Below are 15,611 nucleotides of genomic sequence, written 5' to 3'. Positions count from 1 at the left end.
AAACTTATATTTAGGCTTAGAGCATCCATGCTTGACTCACTTCTAGAGGTTAATAATAGAATAATGCTTCAGGGCCCGTCAAGACTACAGGAAGATCATGTTTTCCCGTGTGTTGGCCTGTAAGTCGTGAGCTATTTATCGGGAACTCGGCTTATGTTCCCTCTAAACGAGTGTGGTAGAAATAACAACCAGCAAACAAAACACACTCGACTTAAAGTGCCCTGTAAGCCGAGTGCCCCGAGAAGCCCTCAGCTTACATAATGCACACGGTATTTATACAAAAAAGCACTCGGCTTATAGAGCACACCTGGCAAACATATTCGCCACGTGTCTACAATGGAGGTCGTTGACGGTGTCGTCACGGGCATAACATAGATGGAAAACGATAACTATTTATCACACCGTACCATGTTTTTTCTGGTTGATTATATCCAAATTCTGCCCCAAAACTGTACATATAGGATAAAACTGGACATCAAGAAATCCATTCAATCTAAAAAAAATCTGGAGTCGAAGGCACATACAAAGCTTATGATTGAATGGCTATTAAATAAATCCAAATATCATGCTGAGAATTAACTTTGTGGGTGAACTCCAATAGCATAAATTCCACTACTATTATCTTTTGCACAATGAAGTAATGACCAAGGAGGTAAGTGTAAGATGTGATGATTGCACGATGTATTGATTCAGTGCAATGTGCACGGTATATATAAGTACAAGATGGGGTCTCTACCTCAATCTATTCAACAAACTAGATAGGTGGGCCTAATGTACAAAAGACAATATACATGCACAAATATCATACTCAAAACCCCCCTGCAGTCGAAGCGGCACCGCGGCTGATGCAAAGACTGGACCAGAACTTCTCAAATGACGCTGTAGGCAAGCCCTTGGTCATGATATCTGCAAATTGTTGGGAAGTAGGAACGTGTAAAACACGAATATGACCAAGAGCCACCTGTTCCCGAACAAAATGAATATCCAACTCAATATGCTTGGTCCGTCGATGATGCACCGGGTTAGCGGAGAGGTAGACCGCCGAGACGTTGTCACAGTAGACCACCGTCGCACGGTCAACAGGGCAAGATAGCTCCTGAAGCAACTGACGAAGCCAGGAACACTCGGCGATGGCGTTGGCCACCGCACGATACTCAGCCTCAGCACTGGAGCGAGAGACCATAGGCTGCCGCTTGGACGACCACGAGATAAGGGATGGTCCAAGGTAGACACAATAGCCCGAGGTGGAGCGACGTGTGTCAGGGCAGCCCGCTCAGTCTGCATCGGAGTAGGCTGTGAGGGCGGTGTCGGCGGAGGCGTGAAGCGTGACTCCAAGATCCATAGTGCCACAAATACAGCGGCCCAGTGAACATCCCGAGGAGCATGCATATGAAGACACAACTGCTGTACTGCATACTGGATCTCTGGCCTAGTCAAAGTGAGATACTGGAGAGCACCAACAATAGACCGATAGAAAGCAGCATCCGAAGCAGGGGAACTATCCGTGGCAGAGAGCTTGGCCTTCGTATCAACAGGCGTGGCAGCGGGCTTGCAGTTAAGTATGCCAGCGCGCTCCAGGAGCTCATGAGCGTACTTCCGCTGATGAAGAAAGAAGTCATCCGGACGGCGCACCACCTCAACACCGAGGAAGTAGTGCAGAGGACCCAAGTCCTTGATGGCGAACTCAGCGCGAAGACGAGCCGTGAGCTGACTGAGAAGGCCAGTCGTACATGCCGTTAGGATGATGTCATCGACATATAGCAGCAAGTAGGCCGTGTCGGAGCCCTGTTGATAAACGAAGAGCGAAGCGTCCGAGCGAGTGGAGCGGAACCCAAGCTGATGTAGAAACGCCGCGATGCGCTGGTACCAAGCGCGCGGAGCGTGCTTGAGTCCATACAATGACCGCGAAAGCAGGCACACTTGGTCGGGAAGTGCCGGATCAACGAACCCGGTGGGCTGCTGGCAGAAGACCTACTCCTCGAGGTGACCATGAAGGAAGGCGTTGGAGACGTCCATCTGGTGCACCGGCCAAGCACGGGAGACCGCAAGGTGGAGAACCGTGCGTATCGTGCCAGGCTTGACGACCGGAGCGAAGGTGTCGGTGAAGTCGATGCCAGCACGCTGTCGGAATCCACGAACGAGCCAACGCGCTTTATAACGATCAAGGGTACCATTGGGATGGAGCTTGTGTTTGAAGACCCACTTCCCGGTAATCACATTGGCGTGCCGGGGACGGGGAACAAGCTGCCACGTCCGATTGCGCAACAGGGCGTCAAACTCCTCTTGCATCGCAGCCATCCAGAGCGGGTCACGAAGAGCGGCTCGAACGGAGGACGGCAACGGTGACGGCTCAGAGGTGGACGCCGCATGGACGTAGTCATCCGAGGCGTAGCGCGAGCTCGGGCGAAGAGACCGGACCGGCCACAGGCGCCGGTGGCGCCGGGGACGCCGAGGGGGCCGTGGGGGCCACGGGCACCGGGGGCACTGAGGGGGCCACGGGCGCCAATGTCAGGGGCGCCGGGGGGGCCGCGGGCGCCAACGTCGGGGGCGTCGGGGGTGCCAGCGCCGCGGCTGGAGGAGGCGCCGCATGCGGGGGGCGCGCCTCAAAGCCAGGGGCGGGCCAAGAGAGGCACGCTAGCGCCCTGGGAGAGGCGTCGAGGAGCCTGCGTCACCAGTGGCGGGAGGAACAGCCGGGCGTACCTGATGAAACGGAAACACATGCTCATCAAAGTAAACGTGCCGGGAGGTGAACACACGGTGGGAGACGGGATCGTAGCACCGATATCCCTTGGAGTTGGAGGGGTAGCCGATGAAGATGCAAGCGACAGATCGAGGTGCAAGCTTGTGAGAAGCAGTGTCGGCAGTGCTGGGATAGCAAAGGCACCCAAAAATAAGCAAGTCGTCATAAGACGGCGGTGTACCAAAGAGAAGATGGTGAGGTGCGTAGTTCCACCGTGGGCGGCAGGGTCTAATGTTAAGAAGACGTGATGCAGTGGCGAGTGCGTCCGGCCAGAAATGAGGCGGCACATTGGCATGAAACAGGAGCGTGCAAACGCAGTCATTCAGAGTGCGAAGGACGCGTTCGGCTCGACCGTTCTGCTGTGAAGTGTACGGGCATGTGAGGCGGAAAATTGTGCCGTGATGTGACAAAAAAGTGCTGAAAGCGAGGTTGTCGAACTCTTTTCCATTGTCCGTCTGAAGCGCAAGGATGGGACGCCCAAACTGCGTGCGGACATAGGAGTAAAAGGCCGTCAAGGTAGAGAGTGCATCCGACTTTTTACGCAAAGGAAAAGTCCACACATAATGAGAATAATCATCAAGAATGACCAGATAATATAAATAGCCTGAGTTACTGGGAACCGAAGAAGTCCACACATCGCTATGAATCAACTGAAAAGGAAAAGAAGCAATGGTGGTGGAATTAGTAAACGGCAGGCGAACATGTTTGCCGAGTCGACAGGCATGACAAGTGTGTTCATCGATCTTGTTGCAACTGAAACTGAAGCTTCTAAGAATATGACGAAGTGTGACGGGGTTGGGATGACCCAAGCGAGCGTGCCAGAGATCAACGCCAGTGGAGAGAGCAACCGGTGCGGTGGTGGTGGATGAAGGCGAGTGCACCGGATATAACTCGTCGGGGCTGTCACATCAGTGAAGTACCATCCTGGTTCAAGCGTCTTTGACACAAAAACCAAGCTCATCAAATTCAACTGTAACAGGATTTTCACGAGTGAAACAACGAACAGAAATAAAATTCTTAATAAGATGAGGTGACACAAGTATGTTAGACAAAGATAATGGAGTAGAACTAGAAGGAAAAGAAGTGTGACCAATATGTGTGATAGGAAGTGTGGAACCGTCGTCGACAATAATGCGGCGGTCGGTGGAGACAGGAGGGAAGGAGGCAAGGTTACCAGGATGAGCCAACATGTGAGCCGTAGCACCGGTGTCCATGTACCAATCACCGCCTCCAGTGTAGTTATTCGGCGTAGGAGCGGCATGCAGGGCGGGGAGGAGCACCGGGTCCCAGGGCGCCGGCGGCAGGGCCGGCGAGGGGGACGGAGATGCCATGGGAAGACCGTAGCCGCCGCTCGGTTGCGGTGGTGGGTACTCTCCATACGGTATGGGTAGCAGCTCCGGCTGCGACTGCGGTGCCGGGTAGGCCGGATGGCCCACTGGAAAAACCTGCTGGCCCGCTGACGACCCCCACCAGTATCCGGGAGACCCGTACACGGACAGAGCCCCGTACGTAGGATTCCTGTACGTGGGCGCGGACGCGGCAAACACCCCGCGGAACAGCAAAGGGTCAACGGACAGAGGCGGCGCCGACGGCGGGGCGACAACGGATTGGCTGAAGAGCGCCAGCGGTGGCGGGGCCGCGCCGTAGGATGCCGGCGGCAGAGCCGCACAAGAGGGCCCGTAGCGGGACTGGCCGGAGAGCGCCAGCGGCGGCGGGGCCGCGCCGTAGGATACGGGCGGCGGAGCCGCGCCAGAGGGCCTGTAGCAGGACTGGCCGGAGAGTTCCAGCGGCGGCGGGGCCGCGCCGTAGGACACCGGCGGCGGAGCCACATCAGAGGGTGCCGTCAGCGGGACGACAAAGGCGGTGGCGGACGGGCTGGTGGACGCCATCAGGCGGGCCCGGATCGGGCGACTCGGGTGTTGCGGCGGCAGCGGCTTCAGGCGAGCGGGCGAGCGATGCGCGGCTGGCAGCTCGGTTGTGGGCGACGAGCGATGCGGCAAGCGAGCGAGCGAGTTGGCGGGTGGCTGGCGATGCGAGCGGCGGGAAGCGGCTGGGCGATCGCAGCGGCGTGGCGATGGCAACACGCGAGCGACACGGGGCCAGACTGCTGATCGAATCTTCCTTTCACGTGTACTAGTACTTTGAACGTAGGAGCACTTCTAGCCTGGATTGAACTAATCAATCAAACTAGCTCTCGTACACAGCAGCACACAGGGATTGATCTGGATCGCCACAAGCACGGATTTTCCGTAGTATCGACGCGGGAGGCAGCAGGAGGCGGCGGCGGCGACGGCACGGAGGAGACGCGCGGCGGCGGCAAAAGGCTAAGCGGCGGCCGGCGTGGAGGGCGCGCGAACGGCGGCGGCGGCGGCGTGGAGGAGACGCGCGGCGGCGGCGGAAGGTTAGGGTTAGAACCCGAAAACTGATACCATGTAAGATGTGATGATTGCATGATGTATTGACTCGATGCAATGTGCACGGTATATATAAGTACAGGATGGGGTCTCTACCTCAATCTATACAATGAACTAGATAGGTGGGCCTAATGTACAAAAGATAATATATATGCACAAATATCATACTCAACAGTAAGGACTCCCTGCCAGCAGATCCTGAGAATATCAGAAGCATAGGTAATACTTTGAGTAATATTAATCACTATCATTGCGTGCCCAAATGGCATGCCATCCTTCCAACTCTGATAGTGCACACGCATATAGGACTAATTCCAGCAATGCGATGCCACTTTAGCTAAAAGCAAACATGTTAAAATGAAACACCACTGAACATGAATTCATGAATGACAAAAGATATAAAATTTACGGCAAGAGGGTGATACAATAGAATTAAAATTTGTCCGGTGTTCAGACCAAAATATGAACGGATACATGATTACCAGAACGTGACTACTAACAAAATATACAAAAATAGATGACACCAGTTGTGTTGTTGACGTACACTATGTGATGCTACTGTTAGACATGTCACGCGTTGTGGGCGTGTATGTATATCTTCTTACTATAATGTTAAGCACCGCACTGATTGTAGGAGGACTCCGACGGCTGCGATGATGGCGGCCGTCATATCTTGTTTAGACTGCAAGTTCTCCTCGATACATGCATTAATCAACTTGGAATTCATTGGCTTAAGAGATACAGTAGGTCAAAAAAACCAAGATATGCAGCGAAGTGGGAGGCTCCACCTTAACTGCTAGGATAGATTGAAGTCACTATCTTTGTGCCCGGTCACTTACCCGGCATCGTCGATCCAACTCTAGCCACAACACTACCCTGGTCATGTCTTCCACCTTCAGCACCATCCAGCTTGCTCGATCGGTACAACCCCTGTCTTCCACTCGCCTCAGTGCGTCCTTGCCTGTCCCGGGGGCACCTCTTGGTCATTGATCTCGCCATCAGCATCTTCCTGATGGCATTCACACGCAAGCCGGAGGGCGTACAGCAGCACAAACTCCACAGGGCATAGGCAGCACATACCACGGTAATGGTGGGGGCGGCCTTTGTGATTGTATACGTGAGGATCGGTTTAACAAACTTGAGCACGCCCATGCTCTGAGCTGAGGCAGGCCTTTGTTATTGTATACTCGAGGATGGGTTTGCTGGAGCTGAGCACGCCTATGTGCTGGCCATGCAGCAGCTGAGGCTGAGGCACGCGACGGCCTGGATCTACATCCTGCTTGGGCTCACGTTTACAATCAACAACATATAGATTAATCTGCTTGCATGCGAGGGCAAGGAAGGTTGTGCCTTGCAAGATTTTAGAAGATAAGCAAAGCATCATTATTTTAAAGAAAAAGATATACGAATAGTTAGTTTCGTAAACTATCTTGAGAAACTGGAGGATCACCACAGTTCGAGTCTTTGACCACCGTATACTTTGTTGGTAGTACTCTTCGTTGGTGATCACTGGGATTCCGCCCCTTTCAGCTCTATTTCCAGGGTGCACTCATGACTCATGAGCATAAATATAGCAAGCTGAAATTCCCATATTACCAAACTTAGTCTGCAACTCTGCATGTAATTTATTGTGTGAATATATAATTATCTTTTGATATCCAGTCAATCCAATGGTCTAGCGGTACAGGTTAGGCATGAGCAGCAAAACTCGGGCATATTTATCCAAAGCAGCCGATGGTATTACCTCTTGGTCGCCATTTGCTAAGGCAGATGCAGGTCAGGAGATGAAGCCAGCATGCATGAGTTGCTAAGTAATGGTGACCTCGTGATAATCTCTGGCGGTGTTGGTGATCCATCGGCCTGGCCTGCCCTGGCCACCAAGAATAATGTCTCTACTAGAAATATAAGACCAAAACCAAACCAAGCTAAGTAGATGGCTGCCATGATTTATTTCAGTCCAAAAAACTACGAAGTGATCCTATAACTTTCTGATTATATATCAATCCAAGGCTATCCTACGGAAACATTCTGTAACTACCATTAAAGGATCACAAATGCTGGGTCAAACAAACATATAGTCTCAATTTGGTGCCACAGGACCACATGTGAGGGGAAAAAAAATCTAACTTGAAGATGCTCTTTCGTACCAGGCCAGTAGTGAAGGCGGCAGCTGCAATCTCGAGCAATCAGGATGGGTTGGCGAAGCCATGAGAAGGTGAGACTTTGATCATTAGCTATGGCAAGCAGGTCTAGATCGGTACTGGGTGCGAGGCCGAGAAAACCATAAAAGTACTCCTGCAAGTAATTTCTGCAGTGGATTAGTCAAACGGATCTACAATAGCAAACCTGCAGGGAGGAGGAGCATATGCTTGAGACGGAGGCGATCTCAGATTCAAACACCACATCGTTGAGGAGCATGTGGAGGACATGAATATGGAGAGGTAGGCCGGTTCATTTCTGGTAGGAGCAGCGGAATTTTGCATCTGGGGATGAAGAGAAACATCAGAGAGGAAGAGGGACATGAGAGATCGAGAGAGAGACATGAGAAAGAGGGATATGGATTTTTTTTCTTTGAAGGAAAGATAGCGTACAATTGCAGCCCCATGTTTTTTTTCTTTGAAAGAAAGAGAGACTTCGATCGCTACAATTGACATGAGAAAGAGAAAATAAGTTTTTTTTTCTTTGAAGGAAAGATAGACTACGATTGCGGTCCCATGGTTTGTTTTTTTTGAAGAAAAAAAATCAATAGATCTACACCATAATAGTTCGGTCCCACCACATAAACGGCTCATAAAGTCCGATTAACGTGGTAATTACTTGGGAGTCGCTAATTAGTATAGATATAGATAGATATAGATATAGATATAAATATAGATATAGATAGATAGATAGATAGCTATAAGGCAGTAAATCTTAGCCGTTACTTTTTTATCGTTTTAAGTATATAATAAATAAATGCCCACTAGTTTATGAAAGTGACAACATAGGAGACGACATACAAATGCTGCGCCCCATCCAAAATTGTTAAGCAACAACATATGTATACGTTTTAGGATGTAAGACGAACTAAAAACCAAAAAAAGGATGTAAACCCGGCCAACGAACGAAGAGCATCTACGTCTACACGCTGGCGTTCGAAGCTGATTCAAAGAGAGCTGTTTCCCGCTAGCCCATTTTTGGCACCTCATTAAACTTTCCACCGGCAGGAGCAGCTACAAAATACCGGTCCATTCCCCATCGACCCATCACCCCTTCCTCGCTCCTCTCTTGCTAGCTTCTCTTCTCAGGCTAGCCATCCATCGCTTCTTCTCCGGCCGGCCGGTGCAAGAGCATCCATGGCCGCAATGATGGTGCGCGAGGTGCTGTACATGTACAGCGTCGCATGGCAGGCACACGAGAGGTTCTTGTCCGTGTGCGCCAGCCCGGAGAAAGCCCAGAACACGGTGGCGCTCCTGGTGTGGCTGGACCAGGGTGTAGGATTGAATAATTGGGAATATGCAGCGCATTGTATTGATCCATAGGGCAATTACATATATACACAAGAATACTTGACCTCCAAGACTCTATCTCTATGTACAAGGAAATATATCAAGAGGAGGCAAGTATGGAAGTAAACATCCTACGTGATCGCATGTGATACAATGCCTATATTCCTACACCCTCCCGCAGTCGAAGCGTCGTCAGAGTGAATTCCAAGACTCTTGCGAAAAGCTTTGAATGAAGTAGTCGGAAGACCCTTGGTCATGATGTCGGCCAGTTGATGATCAGTCGGGACATGAACAACACGAAACTGTCCCAAGGCCACCTTCTCACGGACAAAATGAATATCCAACTCGATGTGCTTGGTGCGGCGATGATGAACAGGGTTAGCTGATAGATAAACAGCAGAGATGTTATCACAAAATACCACCGTGGCCTTCTCAATGACGCAATGGAGTTCTCCAAGGAGTTGACGTAGCCAACAACATTCAGCAACAACATTGGCGACAGCTCGATATTCGGCCTCGGCACTGGAATGAGAAACAGTGGGTTGTCGCTTGGACGACCATGACACAAGGGAATCACCAAGATAGACGCAAAACCCGGAGGTGGAGCGGCGTGTATCAGGACAACCAGCCCAGTCAGCGTCAGAGTAAGCAGCAATGTCGATGGTGGAACTGCTAGTAAGCTGAAGCCCGTGAGAAGTGGTGCCATGGATGTAACGAAGTAGTCGCTTAACCATCCCCCAATGAGTATCTCGTGGAGCATGCATGTGTAAGCAAACCTGCTGAACCGCATAGGCAATGTCCGGGCGAGTCAATGTAAGATACTGAAGGGCACCAGCAATGCTGCGGTAGAAGGTGGCATCAGACACGGGAGCACCGGAGGTGGCTGAGACCTTGGATTTCGTGTCAACAGGCGTCGAAGAAGGCTTGCAATTAGACATGGAAGCTCGATCAAGAAGCTCCTCGGCATACCGTTCTTGCGAGAGAAAGAAACCCGAAGCTGTGCGCTGGACGGCTACACCGAGAAAAAAATGGAGCGGTCCAAGATCCTTCATCTTGAACTCGGCACTGAGAGCAGTGATGATCGACTGAAGGAACATCGGTGAGGAAGCCGTGAGCACAATGTCATCAACATATAGGAGCAAGTAAGCCATGTCTGAACCGCGACGAAGGACAAATAGGGAAGTGTCGGAGAGTGTCGCGGAGAAACCAAGCCGGCGAAGAAAATCTCCAATGCGGGTATACCAGGCACGGGGAGCCTGTTTAAGTCCATAGAGAGACTTAGACAATAAGCACACATGCTCCGGGTGATCCGTGTCGACAAAACCTGTAGGCTGAGCACAATAAACTCGTTCCTATAGCTCACCGTGAAGAAAAGCATTGGAGACATCTAACTGATGGACTGGCCAATGACGAGAGGCGGCAAGATGGAGTACAGTGCGGACGGTAGCAGGCTTCACCACAGGGCTGAATGTCTCTCCAAAGTCAACACCGGCGCGCTGAGTGAATCCACGGACAACCCAACGGGCCTTGTAGCGATCAAGAGAACCATCGGGTTTGAGCTTGTGACGGAAAACCCACTTGCCGGTGACGATGTTGGTACCACGAGGGCGAGGTACAATGGTCCAAGTGCGGTTGGCCTGTAGAGCATCAAATTCCTCCTTCATCGCGGCACCCCAGGAAGGATCTCGAAGAGCTGCGCGAGCCGACACAGGCAGCGGTGACAATGCAACAGAGGCCACATGGGCCTGCTCATAGTCATCGTAGCGTCGCGAGGGCTAAACGATGCCCTGTCGAGCACGAGTGGCCATGGTGTGCACAGACACGGCAGAGGGTCACAACCACGGAGCACCATGAGTAACACATGGTGCGGGCGCCGATGAGGATGTCGAGGCGCTGAGGTCGTCGTCAGAGGCGGTCGCATCAACAATCGGCGCCGCCGTGGCAGCTGAAGTAGGCGAAGAAACGCCGGTCGTGGCAGACGAAACACCAGGCGAAATAGCTACCGTGGCAGCCGAATTGGCTGCAGGGGCTACCGAACCAGCGGCTGTGGAAGCCAAACGTGGCGATGCTGGCGAGGGAGCCATGGACATGGCAGCGGATGGTGAAGACGTTGGGGGCGCCCGAGGAGGTGAAGTAGAGGGCGCCCGAGGAGTCGATGAAGACGGCGCCCGAGGAGGTGAAGTAGAGGGGGCCGGAGAAGTCGCCGAAGACGGCGCCCGAGGCGGTGACGACGCCCGAGGTGGTGACGGGGCGACCATATCATGGCGGCCGGCCAGTGAGACTCGGCCTAGAGTGGCCGCGGCTGGCCGAGGTCCAGGGGGCCCGGCGGCCATGGACGGGAGCGCCATGCTGTCAATCGGAAGGAGCGCCTGGTCGGCCGGCAATGTAGACGATTCCTCCTGTTCCCTGAAAGGAAAAACACGCTCGTCGAAGATGACATGGCGTGATGTTAGTATGCGACGGGAGGCGGGATCATAACATCGATAGCCGCGATGGTCAGGAGGGTAGCCTAAGAAAACACAAGCAGCAGATCGAGGTGCAAGCTTATGTTGAGCGGTGGCAGAGGTGTTAGGATAACACAGACAACCAAAAACACGAAGGTGTTGATACTCAAGAGGAAAACCAAAGAGAAGCTCATGCGGTGTTTGATGGTGGCGAGGACGACAAGGACGAAGATTGAGTAGGTACGTGGCAGTGTTAAGAGCTTCAGCCCAAAATCGAGGAGGAAGATGAGCATGAAATAACATAGTACGAACACTATCATTCAAAGTCCAAAGAATGCGTTCGGCGCGGCCATTTTGTTCAGAGGTATATGGACAAGAAAGCCGAAAGTGAATGCCGTGAGAAGCAAAGAAATCACGAGACGCATTATTATCAAATTCCTTGCCATTATCCGTTTGAAAACTCAGAATATTGCGCTGAAACTGCGTAGCAACAAACGCATGAAAATGAGAGAGAAGCGAAAAAACTTCAGATTTGCGACGTAATGGAAAAGTCCAAGTATAGTGAGAAAAATCATCAAGAATGACAAGATAATAGAGAAAACCGGAGACACTTTTTATTGGAGATGTCCATACATCGCAATGCATAAGAGCAAAAGGGAAACTAGCCTGAGAATCTGACTGTTTGAAAGGTAACCTAACGTGCTTGCCCAACCTACAAGCATGACATGTTGTAGACATAGCTTTATTACAGGAAAACTCAAAAGATGATAATGTTTTGGAGAGAGCAGCGTGTCCCGGATGTCCAAGCCGTTGGTGCCAAAGATCGGAGGTCTCAGCAAGGAGAGCTTGAGGCCCGGATGCAAGTGGATAAAGTTCATCGGGGCTGTCACATCGCAAAGTCACTCGTCGTGTGTGAAGGTCCTTGACAGAAAAACCAAACATGTCAAACTCAACAGTAATGGGATTTTCACGAGTAAGGCGACGAACGGAAATCAAATTTTTAATGATATTAGGAGTAATGACAACATTACAAAGATGAATAGGAAAAGAAGATGTGGGAAAGGAAACGTCACCGGTGTGGGTGATCGGGAGAGAATCCCCATTACCGATGATGACACGGGTGGAAGTAGAATATGGTTGAGAGTGAGAAAGGATACCGGGATGGTTCGCCATATGCGAGGTAGCACCGGTGTCAAGGAACCAGTCAGCCGCGCTGCCGCCACCATTGATGGAGAGGTTGTTGAGGGCGGCGTGTAGTTGCGTTTGGTCCCAAGCCGAAGGTTGATGAAGAGGCGGGACCGGCGCATAGCCATGGTAAACGGGACCAGAGGGGTAGCAGTGCGGGGCCACCTGCCCTAGCTGGGCCGCATACGCATGCGGCGAAGAGGCGCTGGGTCGAGGCCCGAGCAGGCCGGCACCGGGCGCACGCCAGTTCGGGGGCCAGGCTGCGAACATCCCCGACAGGGGGTAGCCCCCGAGAGGCCATGCTGGGGTGTTGCGTCCGTCCGGAAGAGGAGTCGTCGTGCCGCTAGGGCCGGCAGGAGGAGCGGCCTGCTTCTTCTTCTTGCCGCGGTTGCGGCCGCCGTTGGGAGAGGGCGCAGTAGGGGCACCGTGGGCGACTGGACGTGGTGGAGTCGGAGCAGCAGTGGCCGGGCGGGACTAACCGGCGATGAGAGCCGTCAGCCGGGCGTGGTGACCGTTGATAAGAGCCAGCAATGCAATGGCCGAAGTCGTCGTTCAGCCCGTTGATAAGAGCCAGCAGCATGTCTTGGTCAGAGACCGGCGAGCCGACGTCCCGAAGAGTGTCGGAGAGACACTTGAGACGGCTGCAGAAGGCTGTGACGGAGAGGTCACCCTGAACGATGTTGTGAAACTCCCGCTTGGCGAAGATGGCGCGCTGTAGACGGTTGTCGAGGAAGAGCTCAGAGATGACCGTCCATGCGTTGGCGGCGGTGTCGGAGGGCCTGATGATGATGTGCAGGATGTCAGGAGAGACGGTGATGTAGAGCCACAAGACGATGCATTGATCGATCTGGGTCCACTCAACACCAGCGAACATCATTAGAGCATTGGTCGACCCATCAACATGATCGACGAGACCGAGCTTGCGGAAGGTGAGGTGGAAAAAAGTTTGCCAGATCGAGAAGTTGGACTCATCGAAGCTAAGGGTGACGGGAACATGGCTGCGGATGTTGATGAGTTGCACGGCGGTGGCGCTAGGGGCGGCTGGGTGAGTGGAGTCAGCGAAGGGGTTGGAGCTGGGGGTGGAGCCAGATGGGGTGGAGTGGCAGGAGGAGGGGTTGGAGGCGAAGGGGTTGGAGCCGGGGTTGGAGAAGAAGTCACCGAAGGGATCCATGGCTACGGTGGCTGATGAGGACAGTAGCAGCTGGGGCGTCAGGTGGGGGTGTGGTTCAGGCGTGAGCAGCGGAAAGAGGTCACGGGAAAGAGAAAACTGATACCATGTAGGATTGAATAATTGGGAATATGCAGCGCATTGTATTGATCCATAGGGCAATTACATATATACACAAGAATACTTGACCTCCAAGACTCTATCTCTATGTACAAGGAAAGATATCAAGAGGAGGCAAGTATGGAAGTAAACATCCTACGTGATCGCATGTGATACAATGCCTATATTCCTACACAGGGCATCATCTCCGCCATCCACCACGTGCCAGCCATGGCACCCGACGCCGTCGCCGTCGTCGCAGAAGAGGCCAACGCCGTCCTCGAGTGCCTCCGCCACCAGGTGCCTGAACTCCCGCCCATCCCGCTCATCTCTGCGCTTTGCATGCAAGGCGGTTTCCACATCGAGCCGGGCTTCTTCGCCTTCCACCAGGACCTCGTCGTCCGCAGGGTCTTCCCACTTCCTCGAAGGTGCCGGCAAGGTCGTATTCAACGACGCCTGCACGCCCTGCTCCGGAGGTCCGAGACTGGGCTGATTGTCAACCCGCCGGAGCTCATGGCGCCCTACACCTCCCAACCAGTGGCCCTGCCGGAGGACTGCCGCTCCATGTTCATCACCTTCTCCAAGGGAAATGCCCTCCACCGCAAGGAGATCTTTGAGTACTTCAGGCAGTAACTGTGCACTGACATACACTACTCGATCTATTGATTAACTTTATTTGTACGCATGGATCTACCAAGATGTCTCCATGCATGATCCATGATGATTGGAACTGGATCATGTCTCATGGTTTGCATGCATGGGTGCAGGAAGTGGGGTGACTGTGTGGTGAGGGTGCTCATGGAGAAGACGAAGGGAGGCCACACGGCCATGTACGGCCGGATCATCTTCAAGACGGAGGCGATCGTGAAGCTCGTGCTCAACGTTGAGGGACTCGTCAAGATCTCCATCGAACAACGTGAGATTTGGCTCCGCAAGTACGTCCCTAGGCCAACCAATGCTGCCGCCTGATCCACGATTCCATCCATCGTCGTCTCGTCTATGCTTGTCTATCCTCATGCTAGCTAGCCAGATCTACCAATGGATTTGTAAGGTACCATTTCAAAATGGATTTTGTATTGAAATTAAGGGGAAGAAACTAGAAAGGATTGCTTGAGATTTGAAGAAGAAGTTTCTTATCTCTTACTCAATTTGATAGCAAAGTAACAATTTGACGACATCATCGTCTAGCTTGGTATACTTCGCATACTCTCCCAAAATCTTGGCACAAATATGTTCTTTGTTTCCATTTTTAACTACAAATGTCAGAGCAAATAAAAAAGCCCAACTGTTACATAACGTGTTGGGGAACGTTGTAATTTCAAAAAAATTCCTACGCACACGCAAGATCATGGTGATGCATAGCAACGAGAGGGGAGAGTGTTGTCTACGTACCCTCGTAGACCGTTCGCGGAAGCGTTATATCAACACGGTTCATGTAGTCGTACATCTTCACATCCGACCGATCCAAGTACCGAAAGCACGGCACCTCCGAGTTATGCACACGTTCGGCTCGGTGACGTCCTCGCCTTCTCGATCCAGCAAGAGGGATGAAGTAGTAGATGAGTTCCGGCAGCACGACGGCGTGGTGACGGTGTTGGTGAAGAACAATCTCCGCAGGGCTTCGCCTAAGCACTACGAAATCTATGATGGAGGATAAACTAGAGGGGATGGGGTTGCCGGCACACGGCTTGGTGTTTCTTGATCTATCTTGGGTGCTAGCCCTACCCCTCTATTTATATGTTGAGCCTTGGGGTCGAAACTTGGAGTAAAAGCCTCCACAAAGTCGGTTTCACCCGAAAGGCAAGAGTCCTTCTCGGACTCCAGGGCCAAACGCCAGGGTTCCCGACGTCTGGACCCAAACGCCAGGGACCCTGGCGTCTGGCCCCTGGACTCCGCAAAACTTCCTTTTGCACTTTCCAAAAACCTTGTGGGCTTTCCCATTTGGCCCAAATAAAGTGTTCTCGTACCCAAACATTTCGGGAAACATCCGGAACCCCTTCCGGTGATTTCCGGAACCCTTCCGGTGACCAAACACTATTATCCCATATATCAAACTTTATCTCCGGACCATTC

General features: G+C 52.3%; 1 protein-coding gene across 1 annotated transcript; it reads right to left on the bottom strand.

The window, feature by feature from the left end:
* Positions 1-12,614: 12,614 nt before the first annotated feature.
* Positions 12,615-13,442, bottom strand: LOC147981835 (uncharacterized). Its single transcript, XM_087516124.1, has one exon. The coding sequence runs from the start codon at positions 13,440-13,442 to the stop codon at positions 12,615-12,617; it is 828 nt and encodes a 275-aa protein (XP_087372250.1).
* Positions 13,443-15,611: the final 2,169 nt, after the last annotated feature.

This window comes from Triticum urartu, chromosome 3A (assembly GCF_056163025.1).
Source record: "Triticum urartu cultivar PI428250 chromosome 3A, HENAU_Tu73, whole genome shotgun sequence".
NCBI classification, from domain to species: Eukaryota; Viridiplantae; Streptophyta; class Magnoliopsida; order Poales; family Poaceae; genus Triticum; species Triticum urartu.
The sequence above is the reverse complement of the archived record's forward strand: the minus strand, read 5'-3'. Positions and strand labels throughout refer to the sequence as shown.

Excerpts from the sequence above, each read along its gene's own strand:
- LOC147981835 (XM_087516124.1), bottom strand. The coding sequence starts at position 13,442 with ATGGATCCCTTCGGTGACTTCTTCTCCAACCCCGGCTCCAACCCCTTC.